This window comes from Amblyomma americanum, chromosome 11 (assembly GCF_052857255.1).
Source record: "Amblyomma americanum isolate KBUSLIRL-KWMA chromosome 11, ASM5285725v1, whole genome shotgun sequence".
NCBI lineage: Eukaryota > Metazoa > Arthropoda > Arachnida > Ixodida > Ixodidae > Amblyomma > Amblyomma americanum.
Window position 1 is genome coordinate 109,616,350 of NC_135507.1, and position 16,788 is coordinate 109,633,137.

General features: G+C 44.1%; 2 protein-coding genes across 5 annotated transcripts in view; one reads left to right on the plus strand and one right to left on the minus strand.

Moving 5' to 3' along the window:
* Ras85D (GTPase ras-like protein 1) overlaps positions 1–8,782 on the minus strand; it is a 109,478-nt gene extending 100,696 nt beyond the window's left edge. The window contains exons 1-2 of one of the 2 annotated variants that reach the window (XM_077643484.1): positions 8,467–8,782; positions 3,898–3,984 (exon numbers count right to left, since the gene is read on the minus strand). In XM_077643484.1, the coding sequence (XP_077499610.1) occupies positions 3,898–3,984; positions 8,467–8,497 (118 nt within the window). In that variant the 5' untranslated portion in view covers positions 8,498–8,782. The remainder of the gene's footprint in view (positions 1–3,897; positions 3,985–8,466) is intronic. The other variant, XM_077643485.1, reaches the window with a different exon arrangement.
* A 6,478-nt stretch (positions 8,783–15,260) lies between these two features.
* The window catches only part of LOC144110486 (transcriptional activator Myb-like), a 195,247-nt gene continuing 193,719 nt past the window's right edge, over positions 15,261–16,788 (plus strand). For 2 of the 3 annotated variants that reach the window (XM_077643420.1, XM_077643422.1), the window contains exon 1: positions 15,262–15,517. In XM_077643420.1, the coding sequence (XP_077499546.1) occupies positions 15,489–15,517 (29 nt within the window). In that variant the 5' untranslated portion in view covers positions 15,262–15,488. Of the gene's footprint in view, positions 15,518–16,788 lie in introns of all 3 variants that reach the window. The other variant, XM_077643419.1, reaches the window with a different exon arrangement.

The window sequence follows — 16,788 nt, forward strand, 5'->3', positions numbered from 1 at the left end:
TACTCGAGAAGCCAAGCGCACTTTTTCCAACTCCAATCTGCCTAAAATGTTGTCAACTAACCCCCGTAGGTTCTGGCAAGTCATTAGCCCACAGCACAAACGCACTATTTCCCTCACCGATGGTTTGGGTGCAACTGTATGCGAAACAGAATGCGCCAACATGTTCAACGCAGCCTTTTCTTCGGTGTTTACCAATGAAACAGATCCGACATTTCCTCCAAATGCCCCAGTTATTCAAGATACTATGCCTTCTTACATTTTCTTCAGCAGGTATTTCGTCACTAATTGAAAACATTAAACTTTCGTCCTCTGCTGGAACTGACAATATCAACGCTAAGTAAAACTCTAGTTTGGGCGAGTTGGTTCATGTTGAAAGAAAAAGTGGTAATGGCGCAAGAAACGGGGACACAGAAGGCACACAAAAGACAGGACTGACGCCAACTTACAACTGGGGTTTATTGCACCTAGCCTGCCTTTTGTACCACAACCAAGCCATATCAACAAATGGGCAAACGTTGTACATATCAAACGGCAATTCATGCCAACACTGGCAACAAAGTACCCCTGATCACTACAGAATCTAATCTACACAGAGCTTGGGAAGCCAACTTCTTTTCTGGCCAGCAGAAATAACAACAACATCATCCAATGGGCATGACAAGTCCGCAGTATCAATTTATGAAAGGAGTGAAGAAGGCGAAAAAGAGCACGAATTGAAAGACTATGAGATAAAACCACCTGAAAAAAGATGACAATAATGAGGGATGAAGTCTGAAGATACAGCGCCTAGCGTCAAGTGATAAAAACTGAATATAATTCCTGTAAAAAAACAGTCATCTTAGCGTCTAAAAATCTAAAAATTGTAAAACACCGAAAGAAAGGACGAAACAAGAGCACAAAACCAAGGGAAATCTGCGAACTACAAAAAACCTTCTATAAAAGAGGTCTCGGCACTGCTAAGAATAATGGAAGGTCTGCTAACGCATTTGTTTCCAGCTTTTTTGATGAAATATGCCTCAACAATCTCTCTCTCAGTTTTATCTTTTCCACTCTTCAAAAATCTAGTTTTGTCGAATTCGGAAAGGCACTCAGAACAGCTTTTGCAGTGGTCAACGAGGAAGCTCCTTTCGTTGTTGCGCAAGTTTCGGGAATGTTCACTTGTACGCTCATTAAAACAACGACCTGTTTGCCCGATGTAAACGAGGCCACAGCTAAGTGGTATCTCATAAACCATTAAAATCTCATCTCATAAACTAGCGGTATCTCATAAACGCTAAAACACTGATTAATACCAAAGATATATGTTCATCTCTGTTGTGCTTGTTATTCGCTAAGTCGCTCTTCACAGGTCAACTGCCCATAGACTGGAAAATTGGGAAGGTCGTTCCAGTCTACAAATCAGGTAACAAGAACTCGCCGCTTAATTACCGTCCCATCTCTTTAACTAGTATTCCCTGCAAAATCATGGAACATGTCATCTATACCCATATCATGGCATTCCTTGATTCAAACAACTTTTTCCTTCCTGCTCAGCACAGGTTTCGCTGAGGTTATTCCTGCGAGACCAAACTTGCTACGTTCAATCACGATCTGCATGCTAACCTTGATTGTAATCTACAGACTGACATCGTATTTTTAGATTTTTCAAAAGCCTTTGATAAAGTAACCCATAAACGCCTGCTGATAAAACTTTCCCAATTAAATTTACACCCCCATATTTTGAAGTGGATTGAAAAGTTTAACTAATCGTTCGCAGTTTGTCTCCGTTAACAATAAGAACTTTAGCTCACTCTTAGTAATGTCGGGCGTTCCACAGCGATCTGTGCTTGGCCCACTACTGTTTCTCATATACATTAATGATCTGCCTTCAAGCGTAACATCTAACATACGCATGTTCGCTGACGACTAATTTATCGTGCTATTCTCACCACCACTGATCAATCTTCTCTTCAAAATGATCTCAATGCTGTTCAGGAGTGGTTTAATAAGTGGCTAATGGAACTTAACCCACGTAAATGTAATCTTTTGTCCATCAGCCGCTGCCGTAATCCTCTAATCTTCTCTTACGTAATATCAGAAGTTCCCGTACAACTAGTTCAGTCATACAAGTACCTAGGCATAACAATTTCTAGCGATCTTTCTTGGAGCTTGCATGTTACTAACATAATATTGCCACGTGCCTAGCGCCGCGCGACAGCCTTGTTTGGTGCCGACGACGACGAAGCGGTTGTTGTGGGCACGAGCGGCGCGCTGGTGTTTGTCTCTGTGATCGGAACGGCAAGCCGACCTTATTCTCTGGTCCTCGGCAACGTGTACCTTCCCTGTGACTTCAGTCGTGACACTGGTGGAGGTGCTGGGTCAACAATATCGTCAACAAACAAGACGCTAGGTTTCCTCAAGTGCCATATTCACCATGCTCCCCAACATGTAAAGTTATTAGCTTACATATCAGTCGTCAGGTCCGAACTAGAATTTGCATGCCCATTTAGAATCCTCATCAAGCTTACCTCATTTATGCCCTCGAATATGTTCAAAATCGCGCTGCTCGCTTCATTCATTCATCGTACTCTTATGACATCAGCGTTTCCTCCTTAAAAACAGCATCCAGATTATCACCCTTATAGCTCCGCCGTCGCATTGCCCGCCTGTCTTTATTTCACAAATTATTCCACAGCCCTATGTACATCGCACCTTATATTCTTCCCCCAGCACGCATATCTCATCGCACCAGCCATCACCCACAAGTTGCCCGTCCACGCTCACGCACCGTCACTTTTTCTAATTCCTTCTTTCCTCGTGCAGCCGCATACTGGAACGGCCTTCCAAACAACGAGACATGCAGAAACTATACGAAAGGTAGAATCTGCAGGGCTGCCTTAGCTATCCTCCGCGAAGCAGTACACCTCAGAAAAACAGCAACCCACAAATTAATCTGGATTCCTCCATACACGGGGATAGAAGGAAACGAAAGGGCAGACAGCTTGGCTCGAGAGATCACTTACCGAGCCGAGCGGCCATACGCCCTGGGACAGCACTTCACCGTGGAGATCGGATTTTCAGAATACCTAAACTATCAAAGAGGCAGGAGAATTAGATACTCCCCACCACATAAGGGCCTAACAAAACAAGAAGCAGCTAGTTGGCGGAGGCTGCAAACGGGAACATTCTTTAACCTACATATACTTAGCAAGATGTATCCTACACAGTATAGGAACACATGCCCGTGGTGCGGGGCAACCCCCACGCTTTACCATATAACCTGGGAGTGTAAGCGAAACTATACGTCCCACCAACACAAAACCCCGAGTGCAGAGCAGTGGGAGAGCCGGCTCACCAGCTGCGAGCTCGCCGCCCAAAGGGCAATGGTGCAGCGCGCAAGCGAAGCAGCGCAACCCAGTGGAGCCCTAGACTAGGGGCCCAACCCTGCTTTGAAGGTCAAGAGCCTGCAGCGATGCAGACGAAGACCGCACGCTAAACACTTAATGGACCAAATAAAGCTTTTCTCTCTCTCTCTCTCTCCAAACAACATTGCCATCATCACTTGCCCAAGCCTTTTTGCTGAAAATGTAATAAATTTCCTGTTATTGTGAACCTGTGCTTTTAATTGTTGCCAGCCCTTATGTAACACCCCTCTTTTGGGGCCTTTAAGGTAATAAAATGAAATGAAATCGCCTGGCCATAGAAGGTTTTAGGATCCATCGCCTGTTCTGACAAGAAAAGACTCCATGTGCATGTTGTCACATATGCGGAACATAACAGCTTTCAGTTGTCAAAAACTAACCGCTCCAAAATAAAGGTTCATGGCTTCTACACATTAAGATTCATATGTATCCGGTTCCAAAAAAGTTTCATGCACTTTATCCAGTTCAGAAACTCGGTAAAATTGCAAAAACTTACCGGTAGTACTGCACGTGAGCTTGCAAAGCTTCCACCTTGTTTGTTTGGCAATAATTCCACAGAAGAAGTAGAGATGGCAGCACAAGACTGCGCGAGTTTCAAATGTATGTTGCAGAAATCCAATGAGCACAGGAAGCTCCAAATCGAAATTCCTTTTGTTTTTGTAGCCATTTATGGCTATGTTGCATATATGCAACAACGTGCAGTAAAGGGTTAAACAGCCAGCCTTTATCTAGAATGACAGATTATAAATGTCTATTTTTCAACTGATCTGACTGAAGAAAACACGCTGCATCAATTACGACAAAGGAATCACGAATGTTAAACTTTTTTAAAAGGCATTTCTGGGATGCCCCACAGAAGGTTAAGGAACTTTTATATTTCACCAATATCAGGCCAATTATGGAGTATGCCTGTGCCGTTTGGGATCCTCATGTTGGGACCCACTGTGCTATGCCGGAACGCATTAAATACTGTGCAGCGTGGTTTGTGACTAGCATTGTTTACATGTTCGTAGTAGCTATATCACGCAGGAGCTGAATGGAACTCTCTAAAAGAGCGCCGAATGTGAATTAGATTGGAATTTCTTTGACGCATCTATTTAAACAAAACCAGCATTAACCCTAGAACTTACTTGCTACCGCATTTGTTATCCTGAAGGTGTGACCGACCACGGATGGCAAATATGCAACACAAAAAGCTGTACTGATGCTTTCAAGCACGCCTTTTTTCCTTATGCCATCAATAGAAAAAAATGAAAATTTTTGCCTGAATTCTAAAACATGCAAAAGCACTGATGCTTTCAAGCACGCCTTTTTTCCTTATGCCATCAATAGAAAAAAATGAAAATTTTTGCCTGAATTCTAAAACATGCAAAAGCAGAGCTGCATAACGATAACGACGATGATGAAGACCGAATTCTCTGTCTTCGCGCCACAGATGGAAGTTGATGAAGACTATGCAACGCACAGCGAGAGAGTATTGCAGTTTAACATGAGGTGTGATTGGCTTTGGAGATAGCCTAGTGCTCTCGTGCAGTGGCCAGCGTAGCTGATCTGTTCATGCCATAGCAGGTTTAAATCCCAGTCGTGGCAATGTTTACTTTTATTGATTTCACTTGGTAGAAATCCACAATCATTGGAAGATTTTGCTCAGGGTTTACCTATCAGAATAGTGCTTCCACACTAATAAAGCAAGCTGCCCCATCATGCTGTGCAATGCCAGCCCCCGGCGCTATGTTCTGAGCACTTATCTGGCTTGCGACATGCCCAGTTGTAGCAAAATGGTGGTTTGAGCTAGTTGGTACATATTCACAATTTCACCAGCGCTGCGACTAGGAACAAGAACAGAGAAGGAAGACAAGGACAAGCGCTACTAACAACTGAAAGTTTATTTGAAAAAAACACAGATTATATGCACACAACTGACAACCCAAAGCGCCTGCGCTTCCCCCACCAGGCACGCAAAAGAGAGTTAAAAATCTAGATACAAAATTTCACACTCATGTAAGTTTACAGATGGTGTGCTAACGCACGTGTCGATGTTCTTGTGAATGTGATAGGCTTCACACAACTCCCTAGTTAACTGATAAGTTTCGATAAGCAAGTTCAAAGGCTAAGGTCAGCGGGCTTCCCCAAAGATGTGATAGCGCTTGCTAGCAACAAGATCCTGAAGAAGATGAAGTCGTGTGGTAGACATGAAGCACAGGAAAATTCCGGCAATGACAGAACGAAGTATGCGGTAATACCCTACATTCATCAGTTATCCCATAGGCTTAAGCAGGTTGGCACTAGATATGGGGTAAAAGTGCTCTTTTCGGTCCCTAATAAACTAGGCAAGGTTTGTGCTATTGTTGACAAAAGAGCCCGGGAACAGAAGCAAATACGAGGCAAAAGAAAAAATGCATGCCAGGTGGATCATGAGTCAACCTTTGTGCCATGTGCAGAGGGAGTGGTTTATGACATACCTTTTAAATGCGGCAAGAGTTACATTGGGCAAACCGGTAAATGCATAAATACACGCTTACGTCAGCATAGAACCTCTTTGAATGGTGCTCCTTCATCAAATCTGTCCCTTCATTACAGAGATTGTCTTCTAAACAAACCCGGTGTGTCTAACAAAAAAGCATGCTTTCCTCTGCTTAACAGGGCTAAGATTAAATTCAGACATCCAGATCAGTTAACTAGGGAGTTGTGTGAAGCCTATCACATTCACAAGAACATCGACACGTGCGTTAGCACACCATCTGTAAACTTACATGAGTGTGAAATTTTGTATCTAGATTTTTAACTCTCTTTTGCGTGCCTGGTGGGGGAAGCGCAGGCGCTTTGGGTTGTCAGTTGTGTGCATATAATCTGTGTTTTTTTCAAATAAACTTTCAGTTGGTAGTAGCGCTTGTCCTTGTCTTCCTTCTCTGTTCTTGTTCCTAGTCGCAGCGCTGGTGAAATTGTGCCCAGTTGTTTTTCTCCACATTTTTTTTTTTTGCACTGTCAGAACAGTGTCAGGTGTGAATTCACAGTTGACGCTCTTTTTTTCACCGCTCATCATTGTGTCTGTACAAATCGTTGACCCATGCTGTATGTTTGACTTGTGTATGTATGTATTCCCCTGCAATTACGCCTTCATGATGCGGCAGGAAATATTCTGAAACTTCAGAAATTTGAAAAAAATTCAGATATTTTTCAAGTAGAACGTTAATTTCCCGTCATAATTCAAACCATCCTTTTATTGGTAGAAATATTTTTCTCAGCAGTGATTTTTGAGAAGTCCTACATGGAGGACAGTATGCAAATTCGGTACCTGTCATGTGTGGTAAAGCTTCAAACATTTGACGTTGACTTTAAAATTACATTTCTCATCATGTGCGGTGCTTTTCTTATTACAATGCACGAACATTATTTGCTTTTCTTGCAGAATTGCAATGTAGTCCATGAGGCCAAATTGCAAAAATTATGTGCGGAGGTTAGAGATAAACTATTCTGAGTCAGTGCTTGTGCGTCTCATGTGTCTTCCTTTCTTTTGTCCTTGCAGTGCGCTGTATGCTTCCGTCTGTTTTGCTGAAATGCACTTCATTTAATGCTGCGTAGTGTTGGTCACTCCACATCATGCTATCTTAAAGGACTAGGAAGCTGGTTACACTACTATTAAGCATTGCACTGTTGAAATGTTGCGGCACCATTAGTATGTGAAGATTTTGGCACGATTTTTTGTGTTTGGCAATAAGTAAGTTCAGTCAGTGGAAGTGAATTTTCTCTTGCATTGGGGCGCTCAGGGACCAACTGCGCTAACGATTGCCGTGTAACGTCCTGGCAACGTAAAACATTACCTTCTCCCATCTGGTAGCGTTCCGAAACGCTGACACCGCGACATAACACGTACAGGTAACCAACCGAGCAGACGACCAAAGAGCCGACGCCGTTTCCAAAGCGACAAACACTGCCGAGGCACTTTCAGTATCGGCGGAAGAGCACTGGTTTTTCTCAGCCGGTCCAGTCAGAGGGGGAGAGCGTGGGTTATCGGCCGCCAACAAAGAGAATCGGCAAGAATGTTCCACAGAGGTGGCGCTCTCAAAATACGTTTTCGCCAATCAGCAGCAAAGAGAAACGAGAACAGCGCGATCTACATTTTTTTTTTTTTTTGTGCGGACAAAGGAATTCGTAAGCCCGGCGCTGCTCCTCTGCAGTACAGAGAAACAAGATAAAATGAAAACAGGTAAAGAAAAATTGCCAGAAAAGAGGCACTTGCGAGCTCCGAAAAAGTACTGCCACACGCGCAAAGCGATATGCAAATACGAAGCAGGCGAGTCACCGCACCCCACGAGCTCAGTATAGGCGCTCGCCTTCCAGACCTAGGCAACCTAGGCCTATTCATTTAAGCCTAACGCCGCTATACAAATTCGTAGGCACACCACATATGCACACAAAAAAGTTGGCCGCAAGCGCCAGCCCCGGCATTTTTTTTTCTTTCACTCTTGCTCTCTCCTCCTGCACGCATTTATCTTGGAGACTTGGTTCCCATGCAGTCAGTCCGTCTCCTCCTCGCCTCCTCGTTTTTACTTTTTCTCTCCGGGGCGTTTTTCTGCTATGTAGTTCTCGCAAGAGCGAAGAGTTTTGCTCGAACTTGGGAGGCGTACAAAGCCGGGTTGCCCTCTCCGACTACACTCGTTCTGCTCGCGCCCACACCGGGCTCTGCGCCCCCGCGTCTCGCCACTTCTCGAGGCCGTTCGGTGCCCGCAGACTCGCCATACAGAGGCGTTCCGCGACACCCGGATTTCCACAGGCTGCCCAGACCGCACTACAAACAACGCGCGCTGCAGGCAAATGCTCAGGCGCCGTCCCTACGGATGAAGCTGAAATGAACGCGTCCACGACAAAGTAAATCATCAAAGTAAATCACCACGCAAAACCAGACGAGAGGCGCCTCGAGAGTAACGAAACAAGGGATAGTGAAGGAGGAGTGTTGCACGTATCGCCGCAGGGGTCGGCAGAGCACAACATTCGTGCGACCAGTGCCGACGATGTGCAGTCGGGTGTCGGAAAAGATAATGACAAAATAACAAGTGATGCTCACCGCCGACGACCACTAGTTTATATTCCGTCATTGTGGCGCAGGGCTGTTGTCCGCGGGCGCCGTGGTAGGCACGATCACCTTGGGTGTCGTCGCGGCGTCCCTTGCACAGTATTCCCCGCGACACGCACGCACGCACAGAGCACTGCGGCGTCCGCACCCTCAGATACACATGCACACAACGCGCTCCTCGCAACACGGCGCCGCCGCCGCCGAAGGAGCTTCTGCGAATGCTACGGCTGGCCCACACACACTTATGCAGCTAGCCGACACCCCTGCAGAAAGCGGCGGCCACCGACGACACCACCATGCGAGCGTTGATGCCGCTGCTCGCCCGGAGGCGCTGCGTTCGGTACCGCGAAGGGTGCCTCGATTCCAGCGTCGCCGGGGTGGAGACAACTTCAGCGGCGCCGCCATAATGAATCACACGGGATCAGCGGCGCTAGCGTTTGTAACGGCGCCGTTCATGATATATATTTATATATATATATATATATATATATATATATATATATATATATATATATATATATATATATATATATATATATATATATATATATATATATATATATATATATATATATATATATATATATATATATATATATATATATATATATATATATATGAAGGGAGCTAACAGTCACCGAAACCAAGGTGCAGAGGGAAATGTTTTGGCTTCATTCAGAGTGTGATAATATCACTGATGACAGGTACAATACATTTTGTCTGAATCGAACTCGGAAAGGTGGTGGCGGTCTGTTGTTGCACGTAAAAAAATGTATCGAGTGTGATGTGCTTGATCAGTTTTCTATTGTTTCCGATGATGTAGAGTGCCTTACTGCAATAAGTCAGAGGTATCTTATAGTTGTCATGTATCGTCCTCCTAATGGAGTAGTTGACTCTTTTCTTCGTCACCTTGAAGACATCCTTAACTATGCAAGCAATAACAACCTCAACTTGTTTTTGGGTGGTGATTTCAATATTGATCTGATGACTAAATCCAACACTCAGCAGTGCTTACAAACCTTACTCCTATCACACTCCTGCCACAATGTGATCAAAGACGCTACACGTATAACAACAACGTCGTGTACCTTATTGGATGTCTTTGTCACAAACATCCCTGAACACGAAGTTTTTGGTGGCGTTATCACGTCCGGCATAAGTGACCACTTGCCTATTTTCTTACTCGCTAAAAATGCGCTAAGGAAACATGCGGACGGAGCCAATGTAATGAAAGCATTTCAAGAAATTAATGAAAAAACTTTGAACACATTTCGCACAAACCTTTCTGCGGTAAACTGGGAACCAGTGTATAGCTCCCCGAGCGCCGATGGTGCTTATGAACTTTTTTGAGATTGTTTATTGATGCATACTCTAGTTCATTTCCAATGAAAACATGCAAAAAAAGAAGAAAAATTCGAAAACCTTGGATCGATAACGATTGTTTGAAATTAATAAGAAAAAAAGAAAGGCTATTTACTAGGTTCTTAAACACTCGCAATCTGAAAGACTGGGAAATTTTTAAAAGGCATAGAAACAAAACTAATGCTAAGCTGCGAAAGGCAAAACAGGTTTATTTATGTAACTACTTTGAAGTTGGTAGTGCCCCAAAAGCTGAACATATATGGAAAAAAATTAATGTGCTGCTAAATAGAGTTCCCGTAAAGGAAAATATTAATGAAATCATATTAAACAAGAAAGTCATTAAGGGAGCGATGCTAGCAGAGGAATTTAATACCTTTTTTCTAAACTTGGTCACCAGCACACATTCCTCGGAGGCAATAAATGGAATGATTAGAAACCCACAAAGTTTTTACATTGACCCTACTAGCGAGACTGAGGTCTGTGCTGTGTACCATTCACTGAAAAACAGCTTTGCTTGTGATATTGATAATATCCAGATCAAACCAGTAAAATATGCATTAGACCTCATTTTGTCGCCGCTCACATACTTGTACAATATTTGCCTCTCAACAGGCACTTTCCCCAGGAAGATGCAAATCGCTAAGGTAGTCGCTATATTTAAAAAAGGGGACAAAAATAATCTGACAAACTATCGGCCAATTTCCATCCTGCCAGTCTTCTCAAAAGGTCTAGAAAAACTCATCCACATACGAATTACCAAGTTTGCCACTAAACATAATTTAATTAATCCCACTCAGTTTGGCTTTAGAAAAGGAATGTCCACAGAATATGCTCTTTTGGCTCAAAAAGAAATAATTTTGAAAGCAATCGAAGAAAAATATGTAATTGCAGGTGTATATATAGACTTTTCGAAGGCATTCGATAGCATAAACCATGTTACTTTGTTAAAAAAACTGGAAGTATATGGAATACGTGGAATACCTCTCGACCTCTTAAAGTCTTACCTCGAAAACAATGCAGTGCGTTTCCATACAGGAAATTCTATCCTCTTGCCAGCCAATAAAAGCAGGTGTCCCCCAAGGCAGCATACTTGGTCCCCTATTATTTAACTTGTACACAAATGATATTACGTGCATTAGTAGCAACGCAGAATACGTAACATATGCAGACGACACGACAATATTTTTTCGCAGTCGTTCCTATCATTCTCTTCAATCCGAAATAAACAACACTCTGGAAAAACTGGCCACCTGGAGCGAAATAAACTCTTTAAAGATTAATGCTAATAAAACAAAGGCCATTATTTTCACTACCAGACAAGCAGCCAGCGCTCCAGAGATGACGTTCACTTTAGGCGACGCAGATGTAGAAATCGTAGATTCTGTAAAATGTCTTGGTGTCCACTTTCACAAAAATATGTCCTGGGACACGCACATTGACCACGTTACCACACAGATAGCAAAAGCTGCTGGAGTCATAACTAAATATAAATCGTACTTACCGACGGCCGTTAAATTACACATTTACAATTCACTTTTCCTTTGTTAACTACTGTCTCTTAGTGTGGGGTAAAACAACACTTGGTAATTTAAATCGCATACATGTCCTACGTCAGAAAAGAGCGATCCGCAGCATAGCAAATGTTCATTATCGTGAACATACATCCGAACTTTTCACTAAATTTGACATTCTTTCCATCCATCATATGTACTCATTCTACCTTGCAAAGCGATATAAGCATGACTCGCTTGAAATTCTCCGTACACTTGCTAACTTGACCCCTCAAACACGACACTACAATACACGCACTAATCTAATTTGGAAAATTCCTTACTCACGCTTAAGACTATCTGAACAAATGCTCCGTCATGCCCTACCGACCCTACTAAACCACCTTCATTGTCAAGGAATTAACATAAGCACCATTACCAACAATATGCTTAAGTCCTTTGTAACGCGACAGTGAGCGTGTATGAAATTGTTGTTGTATTTTATTTGTGGCTCTAAAATGAGTATATTATTTTTGTATTGCATATTACACATACTGACTTTTAAACTTTCTAATGTATAAAGATGTATGTTTCTTAATGTTCCACTGTATATGCCTCATAAATAGGGGGCCCGAAGCTCGTCAAGTGGAAACTTCCACTTTTTCTTCGAGCCCTCCTCGTCCTCCGCTAATCTTTTTGTGAGGAAGAAATAAAATTATTGATTGATTGATTGATTGATTGATTGATTTTTATGTGTTGTGCTTATCAGTGGGATATTATAGTACTTAGATTAATAAATCGCTTAAAGAAAATTAATTATAAAGCAGCAGAAAAAACAACCATGCCGCCGGTGGGATCCGAACCCACGACCTCCGAATATCGCGTCCGGTGCTCTTACCAACTGAGCTACGGCGACGGCTGTCCAATCTGCTGCTCTCGTGGGTATTTATGTTCATTGGGTGTAAGCGAACCTTGAGAGTGTTCACCAGCGCCACCCTCGACCATAGCGGCGGACGTAGCACGTCCTGTAATACTGCGAGTATGACGTGGAACGTCATCTCACGGCGAGGGCGGAAACTGTGCGAGAGCCCTCTTAAGCTACCTATGGCATCAAGACTGCCAGAACCGAGACCCTCTTTAAGCTATTAGCAGATAAGTTAAATGAAATGAGGGGCCCGTTTGACAAACTTATGAAGGGAGCTAACAGTCACCGAAACGAAGGTGCATAGGGGAATGTTTTTTTATGTGTTGTGCTTATCAGTGGGATAATATAGTACTTAGATTAATAGTACTTAGATCTAAAAAAAGAAACATTCCCCTATGCACCTTGATTTCGGTGACTGTTGGCTTCCTTAATATGTTTTTCAAACGAGCCCCTCACTTCATTTGCCTTGTCTGCTAATATATATATATATATATATATATATATATATATATATATATATATATATATATATATATATATATATATATATATATATATATATATATATATTAGCAGACAAGGCAAGTGAAATAAGGGGCTCGTTTATCAAACATATTAAGGAAGCCAACAGTCAAGGAAACTAAGGTGTATAGGGGAGTGTTTTCTATTTTTTTATTATTTTAATGCCAATCAATTGGTTTTAAAGAAAATTACTTATAAACCAGCAGAAAAAACAACCATGCCGCCGGTGGGATCCGAACCCACGACCTCCGAATATCGCGTCCGGTGCTCTTACCAACTGAGCTACGGCGACGGCTGTCCAATCTGCTGCTTTCGTGGGTATTTATGTTTTGCGTGTAAGCGAACCTTGAGAGTGTTCACCAGCGCCACCCTCGTCCATAGCGGTGGACGTAGCACGTCCTGTAATACCGCAACTGTGACGTAGAACGTCATCTAACGGTGAGGGCGGAAACTGTGCGAGAGCCCTCTTATACTACCTATGGCATCAAGACTGCCAGAACCGAGACCCCCGTTAAGCTATTAGCAGACAAGGCAAGTGAAATAAGGGGCTCGTTTATCAAACATATTAAGGAAGCCAACAGTCAAGGAAACTAAGGTGTATAGGGGAGTGTTTTCTATTTTTTTATTATTTTAATGCCAATCAATTGGTTTTAAAGAAAATTACTTATAAACCAGCAGAAAAAACAACCATGCCGCCGGTGGGATCCGAACCCACGACCTCCGAATATCGCGTCCGGTGCTCTTACCAACTGAGCTACGGCGACGGCTGTCCAATCTGCTGCTTTCGTGGGTATTTATGTTTTGCGTGTAAGCGAACCTTGAGAGTGTTCACCAGCGCCACCCTCGTCCATAGCGGTGGACGTAGCACGTCCTGTAATACCGCTTAACGAGGGTCTCGGTTCTGGCAGTCTTAATGCCAAAGGTAGCATAAAGAGGGCTCTCGCACAGTTTCCGCCCTCGCCGTATTCTAGTTCACTATAACCGGGACTAATATATGCGGACGATATAGTGATAATGGCTGACAACAAGGAAGACCTGCAGAAGTTGTTAGACATATGCAGTACAGAGGGAGATAGATTAGGCTTCAAGTATAGTAAGGAAAAATCTGCAGTCATGACATTTAATGAAGAGGGCGGCGAGCACAGAATACAGGAGTTCGTGCTAAAAGTAGTGAATGAGTACAAGTATCTTGGGGTGTGGATAAATAACAGTGTTGAGTATCTGACAGAGCATGAAAAATATGTAATGAATAAAGCTAGTAGGAATGCAGCTGTCATGAAAAATAGGGCACTGTGGAATTACAATAGGTATGAGGTGGTAAGAGGGATCTGGAAAGGGGTGATGGTCCCTAGCCTGACCTTCGGGAATGCGGTCCTGTGTATGAGGCCAGATGTTCAAGCAAGGCTGGAAATTAGGCAACGGGGAGTAGGGAGGTTAGCTTTGGGAGCACATGGCAATACACCAAATCAGGGGGTACAGGGTGATATGGGATGGGCGTCTTTCGAGAGCAGAGAGGCTAGCAGTAAGATAGCATTTGAGGAACGATTGAGAAGGATGGAGGAAAAGCGGTGGGCTAGGAAAGTTTTCAGATACCTGTATATGAAGAATGTTGACACGAAATGGAGAAAGCGAACTAGAAAATTGACAAGCAAATATCTGGACAGCAGTAAGGGGGCAAATCAGCAATTATCGGTTAAGAAAAAGGTTAAAGGAACAGAGAGAGCTTTGTGGAAAACAGGGATGCTGACGAAATCGGCACTAGAAACATACCGGACCTTTAAACAGGAAATTGTCAAAGAAAATATCTATGATAATTGTAGGGGAAGTTCTTTGTTGTTTGAGGCCAGGACTGGAGTTTTGCGGACTAAGACGTATAGAGTCAGGTACCAGGAGATAGACACTTTGTGCATTGCGTGCGGAGAGGAGGTGGAAACAGCTGAACACTTGATACTTTTCTGTAAAGGGCTTCACCCTACAGTGGAAGGCAGCGAGGCTGACTTACCCAAGGCATTGAGGTTTAGGGATAGTGAAGGGAAAGTGGATTTTAAGAAGTTAGAAGTAACCAAGCGAAGGTTATCTGATTGGTGGCTAAAAGCAAGACAGGAGTAAAATTTCACAAGACATGGCTAGGTGGCTTGAGCCACCGCCCGATGTAAAGGGTTCAGCCGTATCCATCCATCCACGTGACCACAACGTTACAAGCGTGATGTCACATTTTTTTTACCAATCAGCGTTTCCAGCCTACCGACCCGCAAACGCTTGTCACGTTTCTCGCGGTCCTTCAACTTTTAAAAATATAACAATGTTTTACTTGCTGATAAGTAGTGGATAATTTTTGAGTGTCTTATGCGCGCTCATGGTAAATCAAAAACGCAAGAAGTTTCACATGAACTAATGAAAGAAGCTGTTTTTTGTTTTTTTTTTTTTGCGTCGCTGCTCGCACTTCGCGCCAATCGGGAGCGGCGGAGGCACCGGCAAGCAGACGGAGAGCGCGCAAATTTGATAGCTGCACGCCGCCATTACGGTGATTTCGTCCCGCTGTGATCGCGTGCGCCGTTGTATTCTGCTATGCCGCGCGCGCGTCACTGATACCCCTGTGTTGTGCGCCGCGTCTGCTGGACTTGCGGACCACTGAAACCAGCCGATCGCCACTCATAGGCATCATTGGACCTCGACATGGAGACTTGGGAGACTTGAGAGGAACCGCCGGAGCCATGTACCGGAGACATTTTGCCGCCGAAAGGTGAGTCGCGGGAGCGCCGGTCGCCACACCTGGCCGTCCGTGGCTTTCTCACGGTCGCCACTGTTGGGCAAGTGGGCGCTCGCTTTTTAGAGGGTGACGAAAGCGTCTGGGCGGCAGCCTAAAGCTCTGTTTTTGTGCGCCGATCAGTGATCGACAATGGTCTTGGCGCTCTGCTGGGATTACGCCATTCACCGCCGGTCTCTCGCACGCCAGCTGTCAGGAGCGAGAAGAGAGCGCCTTTCAGCTGTTGCCGTCTTCGCGTCTGTGCGGTCAGTGCACGGGCACCTTTGCGGGCGCCAGATTTCCGCCGTTTGTGCTGCCAAAGTTACGATGCACGGTGAGAACCTCTGCGGACGTTGAGCGGGGCTTGGCGTGCTGAGAGCGGAGCAAGGCCGCCTGTTTACTTCCGTTATGATTGATTCGTTAGCAGAGAAGTGGCCAGCTTTGCAGTGAGGCCTGCTGGATGTCCGGCGCTCTTCTCAAGGTCGAGCGGACGGCGCCTTCTTGAGGCCGAAAGCCACGCTGCGTCGCTGAGAAAGCGAGCCCCGTGTTCACGATCGCGGATGTTGTGAGCGCCTTTCTTATGACTGCCAAACACTGCTGTCCGATGCACGGTTTGCAAGTGAACGGTGCCAAACATGGTTGGCGGTCATTCCACCCGCCGCCCTTTTGTCGCAAACGATGGCTTGGGGGTTCGGCTCCGGTTCACGACCAGAATGAGTTTTCCGATCAACTTGGCTTCTTTCCTTCTTGTGTGATGCAAGCTCTCCGGAACAGCACGAGGGACCGGTAAACGAGCAGACGCACGCTTCCAGCAACTGTAATGAAAAAAAAAAGCACAATTTCTGCGTACAGCATTGCCGTGTCATCAGAAGACATGGAAAAATCAGCGCGAACATAGGTGTAGGCAATTTCCTTTTTAGAAATTCTGACAGAAGGGGTGCTTACACAAGCACTTCCTGATCTGGCTATCTTTCTTGTTTCAATGATTTTACGAGTGCACTTGTCCTCGCTTTTTCCAATAAAAAAAAGAAAAATCGAGGAATGGCCTGCAATTTTCACATGCATTGCAATGCTTCACTAGTTCTTATTACTTAATTACGATTATGCTCACGAAGGCGGTCATTGAGGAAGCGACCAGTTTGTCCTACATGCTGTTGTCACATGACAGTGGAATTTGGTACACTGCATCTTCTTTACAATCAAGAAAGTTTGATGGTTCTTTTTGCATTGACTCGACATGTGACGAACACACTTGTTTGCCTTGCATA